This window comes from Oncorhynchus mykiss, unplaced genomic scaffold (assembly GCF_013265735.2).
Source record: "Oncorhynchus mykiss isolate Arlee unplaced genomic scaffold, USDA_OmykA_1.1 un_scaffold_246, whole genome shotgun sequence".
NCBI lineage: Eukaryota > Metazoa > Chordata > Actinopteri > Salmoniformes > Salmonidae > Oncorhynchus > Oncorhynchus mykiss.
In genome coordinates this window covers 194,028-218,408 of record NW_023493706.1, presented here as the reverse complement: position 1 = coordinate 218,408, position 24,381 = coordinate 194,028, and the positions used below count along the sequence as shown (strand labels likewise).

General features: G+C 46.8%; 1 protein-coding gene across 1 annotated transcript in view; it reads left to right on the top strand.

The window, feature by feature from the left end:
• LOC110512274 (MHC class II transactivator) overlaps positions 1-24,381 on the top strand; it is a 44,984-nt gene that overhangs the window by 9,137 nt on the left and 11,466 nt on the right. The window contains exons 3-14 of the mRNA XM_036973398.1: positions 7,166-7,219; positions 7,339-7,380; positions 8,466-8,534; positions 12,075-12,314; positions 15,368-15,496; positions 15,951-16,019; positions 18,326-18,379; positions 19,782-19,895; positions 20,491-20,537; positions 20,624-20,788; positions 21,008-21,715; positions 22,508-22,912. Coding sequence (XP_036829293.1) covers positions 7,166-7,219; positions 7,339-7,380; positions 8,466-8,534; positions 12,075-12,314; positions 15,368-15,496; positions 15,951-16,019; positions 18,326-18,379; positions 19,782-19,895; positions 20,491-20,537; positions 20,624-20,788; positions 21,008-21,715; positions 22,508-22,912 — 2,096 coding nt within the window. The remainder of the gene's footprint in view (positions 1-7,165; positions 7,220-7,338; positions 7,381-8,465; positions 8,535-12,074; positions 12,315-15,367; positions 15,497-15,950; positions 16,020-18,325; positions 18,380-19,781; positions 19,896-20,490; positions 20,538-20,623; positions 20,789-21,007; positions 21,716-22,507; positions 22,913-24,381) is intronic.

The following is a 24,381-nucleotide window of genomic DNA, read 5'->3' as shown; positions in this document are numbered from 1 at the left end:
ACCCTGGACTAACACAGAGATATAGTTACCCTGGACTAACACAGAGATATAGTTACCCTGGACTAAACACTGATCTACAGAGATATAGTTACCCTGGACTAACACAGAGATATAGTTACCCTGGACTAACACAGAAATATAGTTACCCTGGACTAAACACTGTTCTACATAGATATAGTTACCCTGGACTAGCCTGTTATCTCTGTTAGCTCTGTTAGCCCTGTTAGCCTTTTTAGCTCTGTTACCCTGTTAGCTTTGTTAGCTTTGTTAGCTCTGTTAGCTCTGTTAGCCCTGTTAGCCTTTTTAGCTCTGTTACCCTGTTAGCTTTGTTAGCTTTGTTAGCTCTGTTAGCTCTGTTACCCCTGTTAGCTCTGTTAGCCCTGTTAGCTCTGTTAGCCCTGTTAGCCTTTTTAGCTCTGTTACCCTGTTAGCTTTGTTAGCTTTGTTAGCTCTGTTAGCTCTGTTAGCTCTGTTAGCTCTGTTAGCCCTGTTAGCCTTTTTAGCTCTGTTACCCTGTTAGCTTTGTTAGCTTTGTTAGCTCTGTTAGCTCTGTTACCCTGTTAGCTTTGTTAGCTTTGTTAGCTCTGTTAGCTCTGTTAGCCCTGTTAGCTCTGTTAGCCCTGTTAGCTCTGTTAACATCTTATCTATGTTACCCAACTATTCTGATTCATCCCCAACACCTGTTAGCCCTGTTAGCTGCCCCCAGAGCAGGTTTGTTCTGAAGGATTCGTTGCCATTACCTGGCTAAATGGTGAACCACTTTTGTGGTACCAGTTATCCTGAATTTAACTCAAGAGTTGACTAAAGTTACCTTGGTAGTTTATAGGACTCGGGTAACCGTGCAACAATTACCTTGGTAGTTTATAGGACTCAGGTAACCGTGCAACAATTACCTTGGTAGTTTATAGGACTCAGGTAACCATGCAACAATTACCTTGGTAGTTTATAGGACTCAGGTAACCATGCAACAATTACCTTGGTAGTTTATAGGACTCAGGTAACCGTGCAACAATTACCTTGGTAGTTTATAGGACTCAGGTAACCATGCAACAATTACCTTGGTAGTTATAGGGCTACCAGGTAACCGTGCAACAATTACCTTGGTAGTTTATAGGACTCAGGTAACCATGCAACAATTACCTTGGTAGTTATAGGGCTACCAGGTAACCGTGCAACAATTACCTTGGTAGTTATAGGGCTACCAGGTAACCGTGCAACAATTACCTTGGTAGTTATAGGGCTACCAGGTAACCGTGCAACAATTACCTTGGTAGTTATAGGGCTACCAGGTAACCGTGCAACAATTACCTTGGTAGTTAAAGGGCTACCAGGTAACCGTGCAACAATTACCTTGGTAGTTATAGGGCTACCAGGTAACCGTGCAACAATTACCTTGGTAGTTATAGGGCTACCAGGTAACCGTGCAACAATTACCTTGGTAGTTATAGGGCTACCAGGTAACCGTGCAACAATTACCTTGGTAGTTATAGGGCTACCAGGTAACCGTGCAACAATTACCTTGGTAGTTTATAGGACTCGGGTAACCGTGCAACAATTACCTTGGTAGTTTATAGGACTCAGGTAACCGTGCAACAATTACCTTGGTAGTTTATAGGACTCAGGTAACCATGCAACAATTACCTTGGTAGTTTATAGGACTCAGGTAACCATGCAACAATTACCTTGGTAGTTTATAGGACTCAGGTAACCGTGCAACAATTACCTTGGTAGTTTATAGGACTCAGGTAACCATGCAACAATTACCTTGGTAGTTATAGGGCTACCAGGTAACCGTGCAACAATTACCTTGGTAGTTTATAGGACTCAGGTAACCGTGCAACAATTACCTTGGTAGTTATAGGGCTACCAGGTAACCGTGCAACAATTACCTTGGTAGTTATAGGGCTACCAGGTAACCGTGCAACAATTACCTTGGTAGTTATAGGGCTACCAGGTAACCGTGCAACAATTACCTTGGTAGTTATAGGGCTACCAGGTAACCGTGCAACAATTACCTTGGTAGTTAAAGGGCTACCAGGTAACCGTGCAACAATTACCTTGGTAGTTATAGGGCTACCAGGTAACCGTGCAACAATTACCTTGGTAGTTATAGGGCTACCAGGTAACCGTGCAACAATTACCTTGGTAGTTATAGGGCTACCAGGTAACCGTGCAACAATTACCTTGGTAGTTATAGGGCTACCAGGTAACCGTGCAACAATTACCTTGGTAGTTATAGGGCTACCAGGTAACCGTGCAACAATTACCTTGGTAGTTATAGGGCTACCAGGTAACCGTGCAACAATTACCTTGGTAGTTATAGGGCTACCAGGTAACCGTGCAACAATTACCTTGGTAGTTATAGGGCTACCAGGTAACCGTGCAACAATTACCTTGGTAGTTATAGGGCTACCAGGTAACCGTGCAACAATTACCTTGGTAGTTAAAGGGCTACCAGGTAACCGTTCAACAATTACCTTGGTAGTTATAGGGCTACCAGGTAACCGTGCAACAATTACCTTGGTAGTTATAGGGCTACCAGGTAACCGTGCAACAATTACCTTGGTAGTTATAGGGCTACCAGGTAACCGTGCAACAATTACCTTGGTAGTTATAGGGCTACCAGGTAACCGTGCAACAATTACCTTGGTAGTTATAGGGCTACCAGGTAACCGTGCAACAATTACCTTGGTAGTTATAGGGCTACCAGGTAACCGTGCAACAATTACCTTGGTAGTTATAGGGCTACCAGGTAACCGTGCAACAATTACCTTGGTAGTTATAGGGCTACCAGGTAACCGTGCAACAATTACCTTGGTAGTTATAGGGCTACCAGGTAACCGTGCAACAATTACCTTGGTAGTTATAGGGCTACCAGGTAACCGTGCAACAATTACCTTGGTAGTTATAGGGCTACCAGGTAACCGTGCAACAATTACCTTGGTAGTTATAGGGCTACCAGGTAACCGTGCAACAATTACCTTGGTAGTTATAGGGCTACCAGGTAACCGTGCAACAATTACCTTGGTAGTTATAGGGCTACCAGGTAACCGTGCAACAATTACCTTGGTAGTTAAAGGGCTACCAGGTAACCGTGCAACAATTACCTTGGTAGTTATAGGGCTACCAGGTAACCGTGCAACAATTACCTTGGTAGTTATAGGGCTACCAGGTAACCGTGCAACATAACACTGTTCTACAAAGGACAATGTTCAGAAACGTTTGGTTCCGTATGGATAACTCACTCACACACAACCCCTGCACCCAAACCACAGGAGGTTGGTGGCACTTTAATTTGGGAGGACGGGCTTGTAGTAATGGCTGGAGAGGACGAGGTGGAATGGTATCAAACACATGGTTTCCATGGTTTCCGTGGTTTGATGCCATTCCATTCGCTCCGTTCCAGCCATTTTTACGAGCCGTCCTCCAATCAGCAGCAGTCCCCCCCAAACACTGTTCTATAAAGGAGAACTGTTCATTACAAAACATTTAGTTCCACATATCTCACACACACACACACACACACACACACACACACACACACACACACACACACACTACACACACACACACACACACACACACACACACACACACACACACACACACACACACACACACACACACACACTGTTAACCCCTGCAGCCAAACACTGTTCTATAAAGGAGAACTGTTCATTACAAAACGTTTAGTTCCACATATCTCTCTCACACACACACACACACACACACACACACACACACACACACACACACACACACACACACACACACACACACACACACACACACTGTTAACCCCTGCAGCCAAACACTGTTCTATAAAGGGAACTGTTCTTCTATACAGGACATAGTGTTGATGAACATGATTAGAGGACGTTAAGTCCCTCAACTCTGCACCGTAACACTCTATTCCTCCTCCTCATAAATCCACCTTCCTGTCTCCCTGTCCCAATATTCCTCCTCCTCCTCTATTCCTCCTCTAGTAATCCACCTTCCTGTATCCCTGTCCCAATATTCCTCGTCCTCCTCTATTCCTCCTCCAGAAATCCACCTTCCTGTCTCCCTGTCCCAATATTCCTCCTCCTCCTCTATTCCTCCTCTAGTAATCCACCTTCCTGTATCCCTGTCCCAATATTCCTCCTCTTCCTCTATTCCTCCTCCAGAAATCCACCTTCCTGTCTCCCTGTCCCAATATTCCTCCTCTTCCTCCATTCCTCCTCCTGATAAATCCACCTTCCTGTCTCCCTGTCCCAATATTCCTCCTCCTCCATTCCTCCTCCAGTAATCCACTTTCCTGTCTCCCTGTCCCAATATTCCTCTTCTCCCTTCTATTCCTCCTCCAGTAATCCACCTTCCTGTATCCCTGTCCCAATATTCCTCCTCCTCCTCTATTCCTCCTCCAGTAATCCACCTTCCTGTCTCCCTGTCCCAATATTCCTCTTCTCCCTTCTATTCCTCCTCCAGTAATCCACCTTCCTGTATCCCTGTCCCAATATTCCTCCTCCTCCTCTATTCCTCCTCCAGTAATCCACCTTCCTGTATCCCTGTCCCAATATTCCTCCTCCTCTATTCCTCCTCCAGAAATCCACCTTCCTGTCTCCCTGTCCCAATATTCCTCTTCTCCCGACTTCGTTTGTGTCTCCATCTCCTAATAGTCCTGCTCACCTTGGAAAGGTGTCTTTTCGGGCGCCCCAAGAACCTTTCACTCATGAGGGAACGGATATAGTTGTTGTTATAATATTCACTTCACTTCCTGTTTAGTCACTGCCAGGTAAAGTGATTGGCTGTTTAGTCAGAACCAGGGAAGGTGATTGGCTGTTTAGTCACAGCCAGGTAAAGTGATTGGCTGTTTAGTCACAGCCAGGTAAAATGATTGGCTGTTTAGTCACAGCCGGGGAGGTGATTGGCTGTTTAGTCAGAACCAGGGAAGGTGATTGGCTGTTTAGTCAGAACCAGGGAAGGTGATTGGCTGTTTAGTCAGAACCAGGGAAGGTGATTGGCTGTTTAGTCAGAACCAGGGAAGGTGATTGGCTGTTTAGTCAGAACCAGGGAAGGTGATTGGCTGTTTAGTCACAGCCAGGTAAAGTGATTGGCTGTTTAGTCACAGCCAGGTAAAATGATTGGCTGTTTAGTCACAGCCGGGGAGGTGATTGGCTGTTTAGTCAGAACCAGGGAAGGTGATTGGCTGTTTAGTCAGAACCAGGGAAGGTGATTGGCTGTTTAGTCAGAACCAGGGAAGGTGATTGGCTGTTTAGTCAGAACCAGGGAAGGTGATTGGCTGTTTAGTCAGAACCAGGGAAGGTGATTGGCTGTTTAGTCAGAACCAGGGAAGGTGATTGGCTGTTTAGTCAGAACCAGGGAAGGTGATTGGCTGTTTAGTCACAGCCAGGTAAAGTGATTGGCTGTTTAGTCACAGCCAGGTAAAATGATTGGCTGTTTAGTCACAGCCGGGGAGGTGATTGGCTGTTTAGTCAGAACCAGGGAAGGTGATTGGCTGTTTAGTCAGAACCAGGGAAGGTGATTGGCTGTTTAGTCAGAACCAGGGAAGGTGATTGGCTGTTTAGTCAGAACCAGGGAAGGTGATTGGCTGTTTAGTCAGAACCAGGGAAGGTGATTGGCTGTTTAGTCAGAACCAGGGAAGGTGATTGGCTGTTTAGTCACAGCCAGGTAAAGTGATTGGCTGTTTAGTCACAGCCAGGTAAAGTGATTGGCTGTTTAGTCACAGCCGGGAAGGTGATTGGCTGTTTAGTCAGAACCAGGGAAGGTGATTGGCTGTTTAGTCAGAACCAGGGAAGGTGATTGGCTGTTTAGTCAGAACCAGGGAAGGTGATTGGCTGTTTAGTCAGAACCAGGGAAGGTGATTGGCTGTTTAGTCAGAACCAGGGAAGGTGATTGGCTGTTTAGTCACAGCCGGGGAAGGTGATTGGCTGTTTAGTCAGAACCAGGGAAGGTGATTGGCTGTTTAGTCACAGCCGGGAAGGTGATTGGCTGTTTAGTCACAGCCGGGGAAGGTGATTGGCTGTTTAGTCAGAACCAGGGAAGGTGATTGGCTGTTTAGTCAGAACCAGGGAAGGTGATTGGCTGTTTAGTCACAGCCGGGGGAGGTGATTGGCTGTTTAGTCAGAACCAGGGAAGGTGATTGGCTGTTTAGTCAGAACCAGGGAAGGTGATTGGCTGTTTAGTCAGAACCAGGGAAGGTGATTGGCTGTTTAGTCAGAACCAGGGAAGGTGATTGGCTGTTTAGTCAGAACCAGGGAAGGTGATTGGCTGTTTAGTCACAGCCAGGTAAAGTGATTGGCTGTTTAGTCACAGCCAGGTAAAATGATTGGCTGTTTAGTCACAGCCGGGGAGGTGATTGGCTGTTTAGTCAGAACCAGGGAAGGTGATTGGCTGTTTAGTCAGAACCAGGGAAGGTGATTGGCTGTTTAGTCAGAACCAGGGAAGGTGATTGGCTGTTTAGTCAGAACCAGGGAAGGTGATTGGCTGTTTAGTCAGAACCAGGGAAGGTGATTGGCTGTTTAGTCACAGCCAGGTAAAGTGATTGGCTGTTTAGTCACAGCCAGGTAAAGTGATTGGCTGTTTAGTCACAGCCGGGAAGGTGATTGGCTGTTTAGTCAGAACCAGGGAAGGTGATTGGCTGTTTAGTCAGAACCAGGGAAGGTGATTGGCTGTTTAGTCAGAACCAGGGAAGGTGATTGGCTGTTTAGTCAGAACCAGGGAAGGTGATTGGCTGTTTAGTCAGAACCAGGGAAGGTGATTGGCTGTTTAGTCACAGCCGGGGAAGGTGATTGGCTGTTTAGTCAGAACCAGGGAAGGTGATTGGCTGTTTAGTCACAGCCGGGAAGGTGATTGGCTGTTTAGTCACAGCCGGGGAAGGTGATTGGCTGTTTAGTCAGAACCAGGGAAGGTGATTGGCTGTTTAGTCAGAACCAGGGAAGGTGATTGGCTGTTTAGTCACAGCCGGGGGAGGTGATTGGCTGTTTAGTCAGAACCAGGGAAGGTGATTGGCTGTTTAGTCAGAACCAGGGAAGGTGATTGGCTGTTTAGTCAGAACCAGGGAAGGTGATTGGCTGTTTAGTCAGAACCAGGGAAGATGATTGACTGTTTAGTCAGAACCAGGGAAGGTGATTGGCTGTTTGACTGTTTTCTTCCTGTTTCTCAGAATTAGACCTGGATGGCTTTCTGGAACATGAGGATTTTCCTTTTGACTTCAATGGTAAGTTACACACACACACACACACACACACACACACACACACACACACACACACACACACACACACACACACACAGTGACTGGCTGATTGACTCAAAGCATTTTTCTCTCCGTTTCAGATGCTCTGTTTGACCTGGACTTTACTGTGGACATACAGACAGGTGAGGAGTTTAGAAACAGGTGCTTCTAGTTGTTGTGTTTCTATACCTGGTGAGGTCCCAGAGTCACTCCACTTTAATGTGGACATACAGACAGGTGAGGAGTTTAGAAACAGGTGCTTCTAGTCGTTGTGTTTCTATACCTGGTGAGGTCCCAGAGTCACTCCACTTTAATGTGGACATACAGACTGGTAAGGAGTTTAGAAACAGGTGCTTCTAGATGTTGTGTTTCTATACCTGGTGAGGTCCCAGAGTCACTCCACTTTACTGTGGACATACAGACTGGTGAGGAGTTTAGAAACAGGTGCTTCTAGTCGTTGTGTTTCTATGATGCCGTCTGTCTGTTCTAGTGGGTGTGTTTCTATACCTGGTGATGCCGTCTGTCTGTTCTAGTGGTTGTGTTTCTATACATGGTGATGCCGTCTGTCTGTTCTAGTGGGTGTGTTTCTATGATGCCGTCTGTCTGTTCTAGTGGGTGTGTTTCTATGATGCCGTCTGTCTGTTCTAGTGGTTGTGTTTCTATGATGCCTTCTGTCTGTTCTAGTGGTTGTGTTTCTATGATACCGTCTGTCTGTTCTAGTGGTTGTGTTTCTATGATGCCGTCTGTCTGTTCTAGTGGGTGTGTTTCTATGATGCCGTCTGTCTGTTCTAGTGGTTGTGTTTCTATGATGCCGTCTGTTTGTTCTAGTGGTTGTGTTTCTATACCCGGTGATGCCGTCTGTCTGTTCTAGTGGTTGTGTTTCTATGATGCCATCTGTCTGTTCTAGTGGTTGTGTTTCTATGATGCTGTCTGTCTGTTCTAGTGGTTTTGTTTCTATACCCGGTGATGCCATCTGTCTGTTCTAGCGGTTGTGTTTTTACGATACCATCTGTCTGTTCTAGTGGTTTTGTTTCTATACCTGGTGACACCATCTGTCTGTTCTAGTGGTTTTGTTTCTATACCTGGTGACACCATCTGTCTGTTCTAGCGGTTGTGTTTCTATACCCGGTGACGCCATCTGTCTGTTCTAGTGGTTGTGTTTCTATACCCGGTGATGCCAGGTCCCAGAGTCAACTCTCTCACTTCCTCTGTCTGGTGTGGTGTGTAGGTGAGGTTGCCATGCCGACAGCTGTGGCCGAGTCAGGCGACCAGAAACAGAACTGCGAGACACAGAGAGGTAAACGCGCCTCATTCAGATATAAATGGCTTGGCGTATTAAAGACTTTAATAAACTGTTGTTGCTGCTTGACTTATTATTATTATTATTATTATTATTATTTTTATTATTATTTTTAAATGCCTTCCTCACCATCTCAAATAAACATGCCCCATTCCAGAAAGTTAGAACCACGAACAGATATAGCCCTTGGTTCTCCCCAGACCTGACTGCCCTAGACCAGCACAAAAAAACATCCTATGGCGTTCTGCATTAGCATCGAACAGCCCCCGTGATATGCAGCTGTTCAGGGAAGTTAGAAACCAATATACACAGGCAGTTAGAAAAGCCAAGGCTAGCTTTTTCAAGCAGAAATTTGCTTCCTGCAACACTAACTCAAAAAAGTTCTGGGACACTGTAAAGTCCATGGAGAATAAGAACCCCTCCTCCCAGCTGCCCACTGCACTGAAGATAGGAAACACTTTCACCACTGACAAATCCACCATAATTGAGAATTTCAATAAGCATTTTTCTACGGCTGGCCATGCTTTCCACCTGGCTACCCCTACCCCGGTCAACAGCACTGCACCCCCCACAGCAACTCGCCCAAGCCTTCCCCATTTCTCCTTCTCCCAAATCCGTTCAGCTGATGTTCTGAAAGAGCTGCAACATCTGGACCCCTACAAATCAGCCGAGCTAGACAATCTGGACCCTTTCTTTCTGAAATTATCTGCTGAAATTGTTGCCACCCCTATTACTAGCCTGGTCAACCTCTCTTTCGTATTGTCTGAGATCCCCAAAGATTGGAAAGCTGCCGCGGTCATCCCCCTCTTCAAAGGGGGGGACACTCTCGACCCAAACTGATACAGAACTATATCTATCCTACCCTGCCTTTCTAAGGTCTTTGAAAGCCAAGTCAACAAACAGATTACCGACCATTTTGAATCCCACCATACCTTCTCCACTTTGCAATCTTGTTTCAGAGCTGGTCATGGGTGCACCTCAGCCACGCTCAAGGTCCTAAGCGATATCTTAACCACCATCGATAAGAAACAATACTGTGCAGCCGTATTCATTGACCTGGCCAAGGCTTTCGACTCTGTCAATCACCACATCCTCATCGGCAGACTCGACAATGACTGCTTCGCCTGATTCACCGACTACTTCTCAGACAGAGTTCAGTGTGTCAAATTGGAGGGCCTGTTGTCCGGACCTCTGGCAGTCTCTATGGCGGTACCACAGGGTTCAATTCTTGGACCGACTCTCTTCTCTGTATACATCAATGATGTCGCTCTTGCTGCTGGTGAGTCTCTGATGTGTGCTCTTCAACCGATCGCTGCCCGCACCTACCCGCCTGTCCAACATCACTACTCTGGACGGTTCTGACTTAGAATACGTGGACAACTACGAATACCTGGGTGTCTGGTTAGACTGTAAACTCTCCTTCCAGACTCACTTTAAGCATCTCCAATCCTAAATTAAATCTAGAATCGGCTGCCTATTTCGCAACAAAGCCGCCTTCACTCATGCTGCCAAACATACCCTCGTAAAACTGACTATCCTACCGATCCTTGACTTTGGCGATGTCATTTACAAAATAGCCTCCAATACCCTACTCAACAAACTGGATGCAGTCTATCACAGTGCCATCCGTTTTGTCACCAAAGCCCCATATACTACCCACCACTGCGACCTGTACGCTCTCGTTGGCTGGCCCTCGCTTCATACTCGTCGCCAAACCCACTGGCTCCAGGTAATCTACAAGACCCTGCTAGGTAAAGTCCCCCCTTATCTCAGCTCGCTGGTCACCATAGCAGCGCCCACCTGTAGCACGTGCTCCAGCAGGTATATCTCTCTAGTCACCCCCAAAACCAATTCTTTCTTTGGCCGCCTCTCCTTCCAGTTCTCTGCTGCCAATGACTGGAACGAACTACAAAAATCTCTGAAACTGGAAACACTTATCTCCCTCACTAGCTTTAAGCACCAACAGTCAGAGCACCTCACAGATTACTGCACCTGTACATAGCCCATCTAGAATTTAGCCCAAACAACTACCTCTCCCCCTACTGTATTTAATTAATTAATTTATTTTGCTCCTTTGCACCCCATTATTTTTATTTCTACTTTGCACATTCTTCCACTGCAAATCTACCATTCCAGTGTTTTACTTGCTATATTGTATTTACTTTGCCACCATGGCCTTTTTTTGCCTTTACCTCCCTTATCTCACCTCATTTGCTCACATCGTATATAGACTTGTTTCTACTGTATTATTGACTGTATGTTTGTTTTACTCCATGTGTAACTCTGTGTCGTTGTATGTGTCGAACTGCTTTGCTTTATCTTGGCCAGGTCGCAGTTGTAAATGAGAACTTGTTCTCAACTAGACTACCTGGTTAAATAAGCGGTTGTTTCTGCTTGGCTTATTAAAGACTTAAATAAGCGGTTGTTTCTGCTTGGCTTATTAAAGACTTAAATAAGCTGTTGTTTCTGCTTGGCTTATTAAAGACTTAAATAAGCTGTTGTTTCTGCTTGGCTTATTAAAGACTTAAATAAGCTGTTGTTTCTGCTTGACTTATTAAAGACTTAAATAAGCTGTTGTTTCTGCTTGGCTTATTAAAGACTTAAATAAGCTGTTGTTTCTGCTTGACTTATTAAATACTTAAATAAGCTGTTGTTTCTGCTTGGCTTATTAAAGACTTAAATAAGCTGTTGTTTCTGCTTGGCTTATTAAAGACTTAAATAAGCTGTTGTTTCTGCTTGACTTATTAAAGACTTAAATAAGCTGTTGTTTCTGCTTGGCTTATTAAAGACTTAAATAAGCTGTTGTTTCTGCTTGGCTTATTAAAGACTTAAATAAGCTGTTGTTTCTGCTTGGCTTATTAAAGACTTAAATAAGCTGTTGTTTCTGCTTGACTTATTAAAGACTTAAATAAGCTGTTGTTTCTGCTTGGCTTATTAAAGACTTAAATAAGCTGTTGTTTCTGCTTGGCTTATTAAAGACTTAAATAAGCTGTTGTTTCTGCTTGGCTTATTAAATACTTAAATAAGCTGTTGTTTCTGCTTGGCTTATTAAAGACTTAAATAAGCTGTTGTTTCTGCTTGGCTTATTAAAGACTTAAATAAGCTGTTGTTTCTGCTTGACTTATTAAAGACTTAAATAAGCTGTTGTTTCTGCTTGGCTTATTAAAGACTTAAATAAGCTGTTGTTTCTGCTTGGCTTATTAAAGACTTAAATAAGCTGTTGTTTCTGCTTGACTTATTAAAGACTTAAATAAGCTGTTGTTTCTGCTTGACTTATTAAAGACTTAAATAAGCTGTTGTTTCTGCTTGGCTTATTAAAGACTTAAATAAGCTGTTGTTTCTGCTTGGCTTATTAAAGACTTAAATAAGCTGTTGTTTCTACTTGGCTTATTAAAGACTTAAATAAGCTGTTGTTTCTGCTTGACCGTAGCAGAAGCCTGCACTCACAACGGCCCCATATAGAGGTATGACGTCAGCAACAGTTGGTTGATTGGTTGATTGAAACAACAGTGTCCTCTGTGATGTTGTCCCTGACAGAGCTTGGTGACGGACAGAGGAAGAGGGGATCGACAGAGGCTGGTGACGGACAGAGGAAGAGAGAGACAGAGCTTGGTGACGGACAGAGGAAGAGGGGATCGACAGAGGCTGGTGACGAACAGAGGAAGAGGAGATCGACAGAGCCTGGTGACAGACAGAGGAAGAGAGCGAAGAGGAGAGCGACAGAGCCTGTGGACGGACAGAGGAAGAGAGAGACTCAGACAGACTCTCCCATCAGAGGTAAGAACCAACTCTGTTTCTACCTTCTCCCTTATCCCTGAAGTGTACACTCCATCACTCTCTCTTATCCCTGTAGTGTGCACTCCATCACTCTCTCTTATCCCTGTAGTGTGCACTCCATCACTCTCTCTTATCCCTGTAGTGTACACTCCATCACTCTCTCTTATCCCTGTAGTGTACACTCCATCACTCTCTCTTATCCCTGTAGTGTACACTCCATCACTCTCTCTTATCCCTGTAGTGTACACTCCATCACTCTCTCTTATCCCTGTAGTGTACACTCCATCACTCTCTCTTATCCCTGAAGTATACACTCCATCACTCTCTCTTATCCCTGTAGTGTACACTCCATCACTCTCTCTTATCCCTGTAGTGTACACTCCATCACTCTCTCTTATCCCTGTAGTGTACACTCCATCACTCTCTCTTATCCCTGTAGTGTACACTCCATCACTCTCTCTTATCCCTGAAGTGTACACTCCATCACTCTCTCTTATCCCTGTAGTGTACACTCCATCACTCTCTCTTATCCCTGTAGTGTGCACTCCATCACTCTCTCTTATCCCTGTAGTGTACACTCCATCACTCTCTCTTATCCCTGTAGTGTGCACTCCATTACTCTCTCTTATCCCTGTAGTGTACACTCCATCACTCTCTCTTATCCCTGTAGTGTACACTCCATCACTCTCTCTTATCCCTGTAGTGTACACTCCATCACTCTCTCTTATCCCTGAAGTGTACACTCCATCACTCTCTCTTATCCCTGTAGTGTACACTCCATCACTCTCTCTTATCCCTGTAGTGTACACTCCATCACTCTCTCTTATCCCTGTAGTGTACACTCCATCACTCTCTCTTATCCCTGTAGTGTACACTCCATCACTCTCTCTTATCCCTGAAGTGTACACTCCATCACTCTCTCTTATCCCTGTAGTGTACACTCCATCACTCTCTCTTATCCCTGTAGTGTACACTCCATCACTCTCTCTTATCCCTGAAGTGTACACTCCATCACTCTCTCTTATCCCTGTAGTGTACACTCCATCACTCTCTCTTATCCCTGTAGTGTACACTCCATCACTCTCTCTTATCCCTGTAGTGTACACTCCATCACTCTCTCTTATCCCTTAAGTGTACACTCCATCACTCTCTCTTATCCCTGTAGTGTACACTCCATCACTCTCTCTTATCCCTGTAGTGTACACTCCATCACTCTCTCTTATCCCTGTAGTGTACACTCCATCACTCTCTCTTATCCCTGTAGTGTGCACTCCATCACTCTCTCTTATCCCTGTAGTGTGCACTCCATCACTCTCTCTTATCCCTGTAGTGGGCACTCCATCACTCTCTCTTATCCCTGTAGTGTGCACTCCATCACTCTCTCTTATCCCTGTAGTGTGCACACCCTGACCAAACCAAAATAAAAAGGCTCTCTAAGGTCAGGACGTGACAGTAACACCACCCAAAGGTGCGGACTCCGGCCGCAAAACCTGAACCTACAGGGGAGGGTCTGGGTGGGCATCTATCCGCAGTGGCGTCTCTGGTGCGGAACGTGGCCCCCGATCCACCTCTGGCTCACCCCATTTTGGTGGCGCCTCTGGTGCGGGAACTCTCGCCGCGGGCCCCGGACTGGGGACCCTCGCTGCGGGCCCCGACTGTCTTTACTTCAGTTCCTCTACAGTGAGGTAGTGTGGCTGAGAGACTTGTATAAAGGAACGTGGGGTTCAGTTCCTCTACAGTGAGGTAGTGTGGCTGAGAGACTGGTATAAAGGAACGTGGGGTTCAGTTCCTCTACAGTGAGGTAGTGTGGCTGAGAGACTGGTATAGAGGAACGTGGGGTTCAGTTCCTCTACAGTGAGGTAGTGTGGCTGAGAGACTGGTATAGAGGAACGTGGGGTTCAGTTCCTCTACAGTGAGGTAGTGTGGCTGAGAGACTGGTATAGAGGAACGTGGGGTTCAGTTCCTCTACAGTGAGGTAGTGTGGCTGAGAGACTGGTATAGAGGAACGTGGGGTTCAGTTCCTCTACAGTGAGGTAGTGTGGCTGAGAGACTGGTATAGAGGAACGTGGGGTTCAGTTCCTCTACAGTGAGGTAGTGTGGCTGAGAGACTGGTATAGACGAACGTGGGGTTCAGTTCCTCTACAGTGAGGTAGTGTGGCTGAGAGACTGGTATAGAGGAACGTGGGGTTCAGTTCCTCTACAGTGAGGTAGTGTGGCTGAGAGACTGGTATAAAGGAACGTGGGGTTCAGTTCCTCTACAGTGAGGTAGTGTGGCTGAGAGACTGGTATAGAGGAACGTGGGGTTCAGTTCCTCTACAGTGAGGTAGTGTGGCTGAGAGACTGGTATAGAGGAACGTGGGGTTCAGTTCCTCTACAGTGAGGTAGTGTGGCTGAGAGACTGGTATAAAGGAACGTGGGGTTCAGTTCCTCTACAGTGAGGTAGTGTGGCTGAGAGACTGGTATAGAGGAACGTGGGGTTCAGTTCCTCTACAGTGAGGTAGTGTGGCTGAGAGAGTGGTATAGAGGAACGTGGGGTTCAGTTCCTCTACAGTGAGGTAGTGTGGCTGAGAGACTGGTATAGAGGAACGTGGGGTTCAGTTCCTCTACAGTGAGGTAGTGTGGCTGAGAGACTGGTATAGAGGAACGTGGGGTTCAGTTCCTCTACAGTGAGGTAGTGTGGCTGAGAGACTGGTATATAGGAACGTGGGGTTCAGTTCCTCTACAGTGAGGTAGTGTGGCTGAGAGACTGGTATAGAGGAACGTGGGGTTCAGTTCCTCTACAGTGAGGTAGTGTGGCTGAGAGACTGGTATAGAGGAACGTGGGGTTCAGTTCCTCTACAGTGAGGTAGTGTGGCTGAGAGACTGGTATAAAGGAACGTGGGGTTCAGTTCCTCTACAGTGAGGTAGTGTGGCTGAGAGACTGGTATAGAGGAACGTGGGGTTCAGAAGTGATAAAGTCTAACCTTTTACTTTAGGTATTGATGTTCTTGGCTTGTTTTTAAAATGGAACTGAATTAATCAAACTGAATATTTTTTTTTTGTGTTCTCTGTAGGCTGTGCTGGCTCTCCTCCCCTCTCGGCCGTGACTCTCTCTCCTCCTCCTCCCAGACTTGTCCAGATCGCTCCTTCTCTCCTTTACATTCCTGGGTTTGGGACTGCTACTTTCGTCTCTTCGTGTAGCAGTAAGTGTGATGATGATGGTGGTATGTGCTGGTTTCCCCAGACACATGAAGAGTTAATGCTGGACTCATAAAGCACTTTCAATGGAGATGTTTCATATAGTCCATCTGTAGGGAGGGAGGGAGGGAGGGAGGGAGGGAGGGAGGGGAGGGAGGGAGGGAGGGAGGGGAGGGAGGGAGGGAGGGAGGGAGGGGAGGGAGGGGAGGGAGGGAGGGAGGGAGGGAGAGAGAGAGAGAGAGAGAGAGAGAGTAACCTGTGCTCTGTGTGTGAGAGAGTAACCTGTGCTCTGTGTGTGAGAGAGTAACCTGTGCTCTGTGTGTGAGAGAGTAACCTGTGTTCTGTGTGTGAGAGAGTAACCTGTGTTCTGTGTGTGAGAGAGTAACCTGTGCTCTGTGTGTGAGAGAGTAACCTGTGCTCTGTGTGTGAGAGAGTAACCTGTGCTCTGTGTCCTTACAGATGGCTCAGAGCTGCAGCTGGTTCAAGCCCCTGTTTTCGGCTTCTCAAGATCTCCCACCTACATACTGAGTGAGTGTGTGTGTGTCTGTGAGTCAAATCAAAGTTCATTGGTAGCGTACAACGTTTAGCAAAATGCTTCTGTTTCTAGCTCCTGCAGTGGAGCAAAATGCTCTTGTTTCTAGCTCCAACAGTGGAGCAAAATGCTCCTGTTTCTAGCTCCAACAGTGGAGCAAAATGCTCCTGTTTCTAGCTCCAACAGTGGAGCAAAATGCTCCTGTTTCTAGCTCCAACAGTGGAGCAAAATGCTCCTGTTTCTAGCTCCAACAGTGGAGCAAAAAGCTTCTGTTTCTAGCTCCAACAGTGGAGCAAAATGCTTCTGTTTCTAGCTCCAACAGTGGAGCAAAATGCTCCTGTTTCTAGCTCCAACATTGGAGCAAAATGCTCCTGTTTCTAGCTCCAACAGTGGAGCAAAATGCTCCTGTTTCTAGCTCCAACAGTGGAGCAAAAAGCTTCTGTTTCTAGCTCCAACAGTGGAGCAAAATGCTTCTGTTTCTAGCTCCAACAGTGGAGCAAAATGCTCCTGTTTCTAGCTCCAACAGTGGAGCAAAATGCTCCTGTTTCTAGCTCCAACAGTGGAGCAAAATGCTCCTGTTTCTAGCTCCAACAGTGGAGCAAAATGCTCCTGTTTCTAGCTCCAACAGTGGAGCAAAATGCTCCTGTTTCTAGCTCCAACAGTGGAGCAAAATGCTCCTGTTTCTAGCTCCAACAGTGGAGCAAAATGCTCCTGTTTCTAGCTCCAACAGTGGAGCAAAATGCTCCTGTTTCTAGCTCCAACAGTGGAGCAAAATGCTCCTGTTTCTAGCTCCAACAGTGGAGCAAAATGCTTCTGTTTTTAGCTCCAACAGTGGAGCAAAATTATTCTGTTTCTAGCTCCAACAGTGGAGCAAAATGCTCCTGTTTCTAGCTCCAACAGTGGAGCAAAATGCTCCTGTTTCTAGCTCCAACAGTGGAGCAAAATGCTCCTGTTTCTAGCTCCAACAGTGGAGCAAAATGCTTCTGTTTCTAGCTCCAACAGTGGAGCAAAATGCTCCTGTTTCTAGCTCCAACAGTGGAGCAAAATGCTTCTGTTTTTAGCTCCAACAGTGGAGCAAAATGATTCTGTTTCTAGCTCCAACAGTGGAGCAAAATGCTCCTGTTTCTAGCTCCAACAGTGGAGCAAAATGCTCCTGTTTCTAGCTCCAACAATGGAACATGTATGTCCGTGAGTCTGTGTGTCTGTGACTCTGTGTGTCTGTGACTCTGTGTGTCTGTGACTCTGTGTGTCCGGGACTCTGTGTGTCCGTGACTCTGTGTGTCCATGACTCTGTGTGTCCATGACTCTGTGAGTCTGTGTGTCCGTGACTCTGTGTGTCCGTGACTCTGTGTGTCCGGGACTCTGTGTGTCTGTGACTCTGTGTGTCCGTGACTCTGTGTGTCCGTGACTCTGTGTGTCTGGGACTCTGTGTTGTGTGTCCGTGACTCTGTGTGTCCGTGACTCTGTGACTCTGTGTGTCTGTGACTCTGTGACTCTGTGTGTCTGTGACTCTGTGACTCTGTGTGTCCGTGACTCTGTGAGTCTGTGACTCTGTGTGTCCGTGAGTCTGTGTGTCCGGGAGTATGTGTGTCCGTGACTCTGTGTGTCCGTGAGTCTGTGTGTCCGTGAGTATGTGTGTCCGTGACTCTGTGTGTCCGTGAGTCTGTGTTGTGTGTCAGTGACTCTGTGTTGTGTGTCCGTGACTCTGTGACTCTGTGTGTCCGTGACTCTGTGTTGTGTGTCCGTGACTCTGTGACTCTGTGTGTCCGTGACTCTGTGACTCTGTGTGTCCGTGACTCTGTGACTCTGTGTGTCCGTGACTCTGTGTTGTGTGTCCGTGACTCTGTGACTCTGTGTGTCCGTGACTCTGTGACTCTGTGTGTCCGTGACTCTGTGTTATGTGTCCGTGACTCTGTGACTCTGTGTGTTCGTGACTCTGTGACTCTGTGTGTCCGTGACTCTGTGTTGTGTGTCCGTGACTCTGTGTGTCCGTGACTCTGTGTGTCCGTGACTCTGTGTTATGTGTCCGTGACTCTGTGACTCTGTGTGTTCGTGACTCTGTGACTCTGTGTGTCCGTGACTCTGTGTTGTGTGTCCGTGACTCTGTGTGTCCGTGACTCTGTGTTGTGTGTCCGTGACTCTATGTTGTGTGTCCGTGACTCTGTGTTGTGTGTCCGTGACTCTGTGACTCTGTGTGTCCGTGACTCTGTGTTGTGTGTCCGTGACTCTGTGTTTCCGTGACTCTGTGTTTCCGTGAGTCTGTGTGCCTGCGTGTGTTACCTGACGTACTGTGTCCTTGCAGTGTCTTCTCCCTCGCTGTCTCCTAGAACCCTCGACGTCCTACCTCTCTCTCCAGGTGAGTGCTGACCAACATCAACACCTCAATTTGACCCAACTTTGTACTGTGTTGTGACTGATAGAGTGACTCCCATATGGCACCCTATTCCCTATCTAGTGCACTACTTTAGACCAGAGCCCTATTCCCTATATAGTGCACTACTATAGACCAGAGTCCTATTCCCTATCTGGTGCACTACTATAGACCAGAGCCCTATTCCCTATATAGTGCACTACTTTAGACCAGAGCCATATTCCCTATATACAGCACTACTATAGACCAGAGCCCTATTCCCTATATAGTGCACTACTATAGACCAGAGCCCTATTCCCTATCTAGTGCACTACTTTAGACCAGAGCCCTATTCCCTACATAGTGCACTACTATAGACCAGAGCCCTATTCCCTATATAGTTTACTACTATGGACCAGAGCCCTATTCCCCATATAGTGCACTACTATAGACCAGAGTCATATTCCCTATCTAGTGCACTACTTTAGACCAGAGCCCTATTCCCTACATAGTGCACTACTATAGACCAGAGCCCTACTAGTGCACTATATATAGGGAATAGGGTTCTATAGGGCTCTGGTCAAGAGTAGTGCACTATATATAGGGAATAGGGTTCTATAGGGCTCTGGTCTAAAGTAGTGCACTATATAGGGAATAGGGTTTTATAGGGCTCTGGTCAAGAGTAGTGCACTATATATAGGGAATAGGGTTCTATAGGGTTCTGGTCTAAAGTAGTGCACTATATATAGGGAATATGGTTCTACTCAGAGTCATTGATGAGACAGGGGGATTTACTTCCTGCATGACTGAGAGCAGCTTCCTTCAGAGGGGGAATACCATCAATTCATCCATCCATTCATTCATTCATTCATTCATCCATCCATTCATTCATTCATTCATTCATTCATTCATTCATCCATCCATTCATCCATTCATCCATCCATTCATTCATCCATTCATTCATTCATCCATTCATTCATCCATTCATTCATCCATTCATTCAATCATCCATTCATTCATCCATCCATTCATCCATCCATTCATTCATTCATCCATCCATTCATTCATCCATTCATTCATTCATCCATCCATTCATCCATTCATTCATTCATTCATCCGTCCATTCATTCATTCATCCATCCATTCATTCATCCATTCATTCATTCATTCATCCATCCATTCATTCATTCATTCATCCATCCATTCATTCATCCATTCATTCATTCATTCATCCATTCATTCATTCATTCATTCATCCAGTCATCACTGACCTCACTGATACTGAGTCAATAAGTCAATCAACATGAGTCAGTTTGAATACTGGGTGTGGTTGTTACTCATGTTGTGTGTGTGTGTGTGTGTGTGTGTGTGTGTGTGTGTGTGTGTGTGTGTGTGTGTGTGTGTGTAGTTGACGGTGAGGTAGCTCCAGACTCGATGTGTTCGTATCCTCCTGGGTCTCTGTCTGACTGTGCCAGCCAAGCCCTGTCTCCCCCCTCTGCCTCCCCCCTCTCCCCCAGGACAGGTGAGTTAGAGTCTGTCCTCTCCCTGTCTCTCTGTCCTCTCCATGTCTCTCTGTCCTCTCCCTGTCTCTCTGTCCTCTCCCTGTCTCTCTGTCCTCTCCCTGTCTCTCTGTCCTCTCCCTGTCTCTCTGTCCTCTCCCTGTCTCTCTGTCCTCTCCCTGTCTCTCTGTCCTCTCCCTGTCCTCTCTGTCCTCTCCCTGTCTCTCTGTCCTCTCCATGTCTCTCTGTCCTCTCCCTGTCCTCTCTGTCCTCTCCATGTCTCTCTGTCCTCTCCCTGTCTCTCTGTCCTCTCCCTGTCTCTCTGTCCTCTCCCTGTCTCTCTGTCCTCTCCCTGTCTCTCTGTCCTCTCCCTGTCTCTCTGTCCTCTCTGTCCTCTCTGTCCTCTCCCTGTCTCTCTGTCCTCTCTGTCCTCTCTGTCCTCTCCCTGTCTCTCTGTCCTCCCTGTCTCTCTGTCCTCTCTTCCTCCTGACCCTGTACCCTATATATGCAAAAAACATCTTAAACAAAGGCAATCACTTGAGAATGTTGCTGTGTGTGTGTGTGTGTGTGTGTGTGTGTGTGTGTGTGTGTGTGTGTGTGTGTGTGTGTGTGTTACAGAGGAGTACATTCACCAAGCCAAGGCTCACCTGAGGGGAATGTGCCAGGTAAGACCAAGGGGAACAGATAGTTGGGACTTTTTTTCAAAAGACAACTCTACCTGTCTCTCCAACCAATGACGTTGTCTCAACAGGAGATGGAGGCGGGCCTTAGCCTGGCGTCCCACTATGTTGACGTGCGATTGGTCCAGAGGCAGATCCTGATTGGCTCAGGGAAGAACACCAGCAAGTGCCTGGAGAAAGATTTGGTCGTTATCGGAGACGCGGAGAGGAGGCGGGGCTCGTTGGCCAGGAGTCAGGTCAGACCCTGTGACATCATCGTTACGTCGTCACCTACAGAGACACTATTAGTATTTAGTCCGAAGGCTGTCGTTACGTTGTCATTACAGGTTTTTCTTCCTCGGTTTATGATTCTGTCTGTCAGGAAAAGTAATTAAATAATGAATTATAATTATAATTATAAATAATAATAAGTGTAATTAATAATGAATGTATTTATTGTCTGTGTTTGTCGTCAGGTGTTTGAGAGCTCCCCCGGGGCAAAACCCAAACGTTCCATCGTGTTGCTAGGCAACGCCGGCATGGGCAAAAGCACGCTCATCAAGAAGCTCTGCGTTGATTGGTCCGACGGCCTCCTGCCTCAGTTTGACTTTGTGTTCTTACTGGACGGTAAGGCTCTGACCCTCCCCCCCGAGCCGACCTATAGCCTACGGTCCCTCCTCCTACACCTCTCCTGCCCCCACCCACGGGATGTCTTCAATCAGGTCCTCTCTGTCCCGGAGCGTGTGCTGGTGATATTCGATGGCTTCGAGGTGGTGCGTGACTTGGAGGGGCTGCTTCAGTCTCCAGCGGATGACAGTAAAGGGGAGAACTACAGCGTTAGACAGCTGTTCTCAGGTCTGCTCCAGAGGAAGCTGCTACCAGGCTGCTCTCTGCTCCTCTCTGCCCGACCACGAGGCACCGTCAGTGGGCTGCTGAGACGGGCTGACAGCCTCCTGGAACTCTCTGGCTTCTCCCCTCCGGACATCGAGAGATACCTGGGACAATACTTCTCTGGACAGTCCCTAGAGGCCCCAACCTCAGTCCCAGCCTCAGACTCAATCCCAGTCCCAAACTCAGTCCTAGCACCAGTCCCAGACTCAGTCCTAGCCTCAGCCCCAGTCTCAGTCCCAGTCCCAGTCCCAGTCCCAGTCTCAGTCTCAGTCCCAGTCTCAGTCCCAGCCTCAGTCCCAGTCTCAGTCCCAGTCCCAGTCCCAGCCTCAGTCCCAGTCACAACCTCAGCCTCAGTCCCAGTCCCAACCTCAGCCTCAGTCCCAGTCACAACCTCAGCCTCAGTCCCAGTCCCAGTCCTAGTCCCAATCCCAGTCCCAGCCCCAGTCCCAACCTCAGTCCCAGTCCCAGTCCTAGCCCCAGTCCCAGTCCCAGTCCCAGTCCCAGTCCCAGTCCCAGTCCTAGCCCTCACCAGGCTCCATAGCCAGCCGTACCTTCTGTCTATGTGTTGGAACCCAGCTCTGTGTCACATGGTCTGTCTGCTTCTAGAACACTGGGATGTTTCGGACCCACTCCCCTCCACGCTGACGGGACTGTGTTACAGTGTGTTGCTACTAAAGATGAGACGACACACCCGGAAAAACACACACTGTCAAACCCTACCCCAAACTCAAACCCAGGCACACACTCACACCCTTAAACACAGTCAAAAACACACCCTGAAACACACACGCAACTGGACACGAACACACATCCGCACTCGCTCTCACACTCAATCCCAAAATCAATTAGAAGACGAGAAGAGGAGGATAGAGACGAGGGAGGAGGAAGAGAGGGAGGAGGGTGAGAAAGAGAGAGAGGAGAAGAGGGAGGAGGAAGAGAGAGAGAGGGAGGAGGGAGAGAAAGAGAGAGAGGAGAAGAGGGAGGAAGAGAGAGAGAGGGAGGAGGGAGAGAAAGAGAGACAGATGAAGAGGGAGGAGGGAGAGAAAGAGAGACAGGAGAAGAGGGAGGAGGAAGTGAGAGAGAGGGAGGAGGAAGAGGAAGAGAGAGAGGAGAAGAGGGAGGAGGAAGAGAGAGAGAGGGTGGAGGGAGAGGAAGAGAAAGAGAAAGAGAGAGAGGAAGAGAACAGGTGTGTTCTGTCAGAGTTGAGCGGTCTGGCTTGGCAGGGGGTTAAAGGTCATTCATCTCTCCTGACCCTGACTCTGGACAATACCGTCTGTGTCAAGCTGCGGTTGTTTGGCCTGAGGACTGGACTTGTCCATTCTCACTGGCTGAGGGGGGAGCAGGGCAGAGATGGTGACGGTGGCGGCGTGAGTTCCGACAACATCCTGTCCTGGGCCCACCCTTTCCTGCAAAGCTTTCTGGGCGGGGCCCACCTGTCCGTCTCCAGCTGTGTGTCTGACCGCGCTCTGCTGGCCCAGATACTACCACAGGTAGAATGACTGTTTTCTATTGAAACTCTGTCTGTCCATATGTCCCTCTGTAGACTATGACCTGAACTAGCACCTCCTAGCTCGGAGTCTGTGTCTTTCCTATATCTGTGATATGTGGTTGTTCCTCACAGCTTCCTGAAGATGAATGTACTGACAGGAAGTGGCTCTGGATAAGAGTGTCTGCCAAATGACTAACGTGTAAATGTGCTCCTGTTCTACTCTACTCTGTTCTGCTCTACTATATTCTACTCTGTTCTACTCTACCCTGTTCTGCTCTACTCTGTTCTACTCTACTCTGTTCTGCTCTGTTCTACTCTACTCTACTCTGTTCTACTCTACTCTGTTCTGTTCTACTCTACTCTGTTCTACTCTACTCTGTTCTACTCTACTCTGTTCTACTCTACTTTGTTCTGCTCTACTATATTCTACTCTGTTCTACTCTACCCTGTTCTGCTCTACTCTGTTCTACTCTACTCTGTTCTGCTCTGTTCTACTCTACTCTGTTCTACTCTACTTTGTTCTACTCTATTCTACTCTACTTTGTTCTACTCTACTCTGTTCTGCTCTACTATATTCTACTCTGTTCTACTCTACCCTGTTCTGCTCTACTCTGTTCTACTCTACTCTGTTCTGCTCTGTTCTACTCTACTCTACTCTGTTCTACTCTACTCTGTTCTGTTCTACTCTACTCTGTTCTACTCTACTCTGTTCTACTCTACTCTGTCCTACTCTATTCTACTCTACTTTGTTATACTCTATTCTACTCTACTCTGTTCTACTCTACTATATTCTACTCTACTCTGTTCTACTCTACTCTGTTCTACTCTACTATGTTCTACTCTATTCTACTCTACTCTGTTCTACTCTACTCTGTTCTATTCTACTCTGTTCTACTCTACTCTGTTCTACTCTACTCTGTTCTACTCTATTCTACTCTACTCTGTTCTACTCTACTCTGTTCTACTCTGTTCTATTCTACTCTATTCTACTCTACTCTGTTCTACTCTGTTCTACTCTACTCTGTTCTACTCTGTTCTACTCTACTCTGTTCTACTCTACTCTGTTCTATTCTACTCTATTCTACTCTACTCTATTCTACTCTACTCTGTTCTACTCTACTCTGTTCTACTCTGTTCTATTCTACTCTATTCTACTCTACTCTGTTCTACTCTATTCTACTCTACTCTGTTCTATTCTACTCTGTTCTACTCTACTCTATTCTTCTCTGTTCTACTCTACTCTGTTGTACTCTACTCTGTTCTACTCTATTCTATTCTACTCTATTCTATTCTACTCTATTCAACTATATTCTACTCTGTTCTACTCTGATCTACTCTGTTCTACTCTACTATACTCTGTTCTACTCTACTCTGTTCTACTCTACTCTATTCTACTCTACTCTGTTCTACTCTACTCTGTTCTACTCTACTCTATTATACTCAACTCTGTTCTACTCTATTCTACTCTGT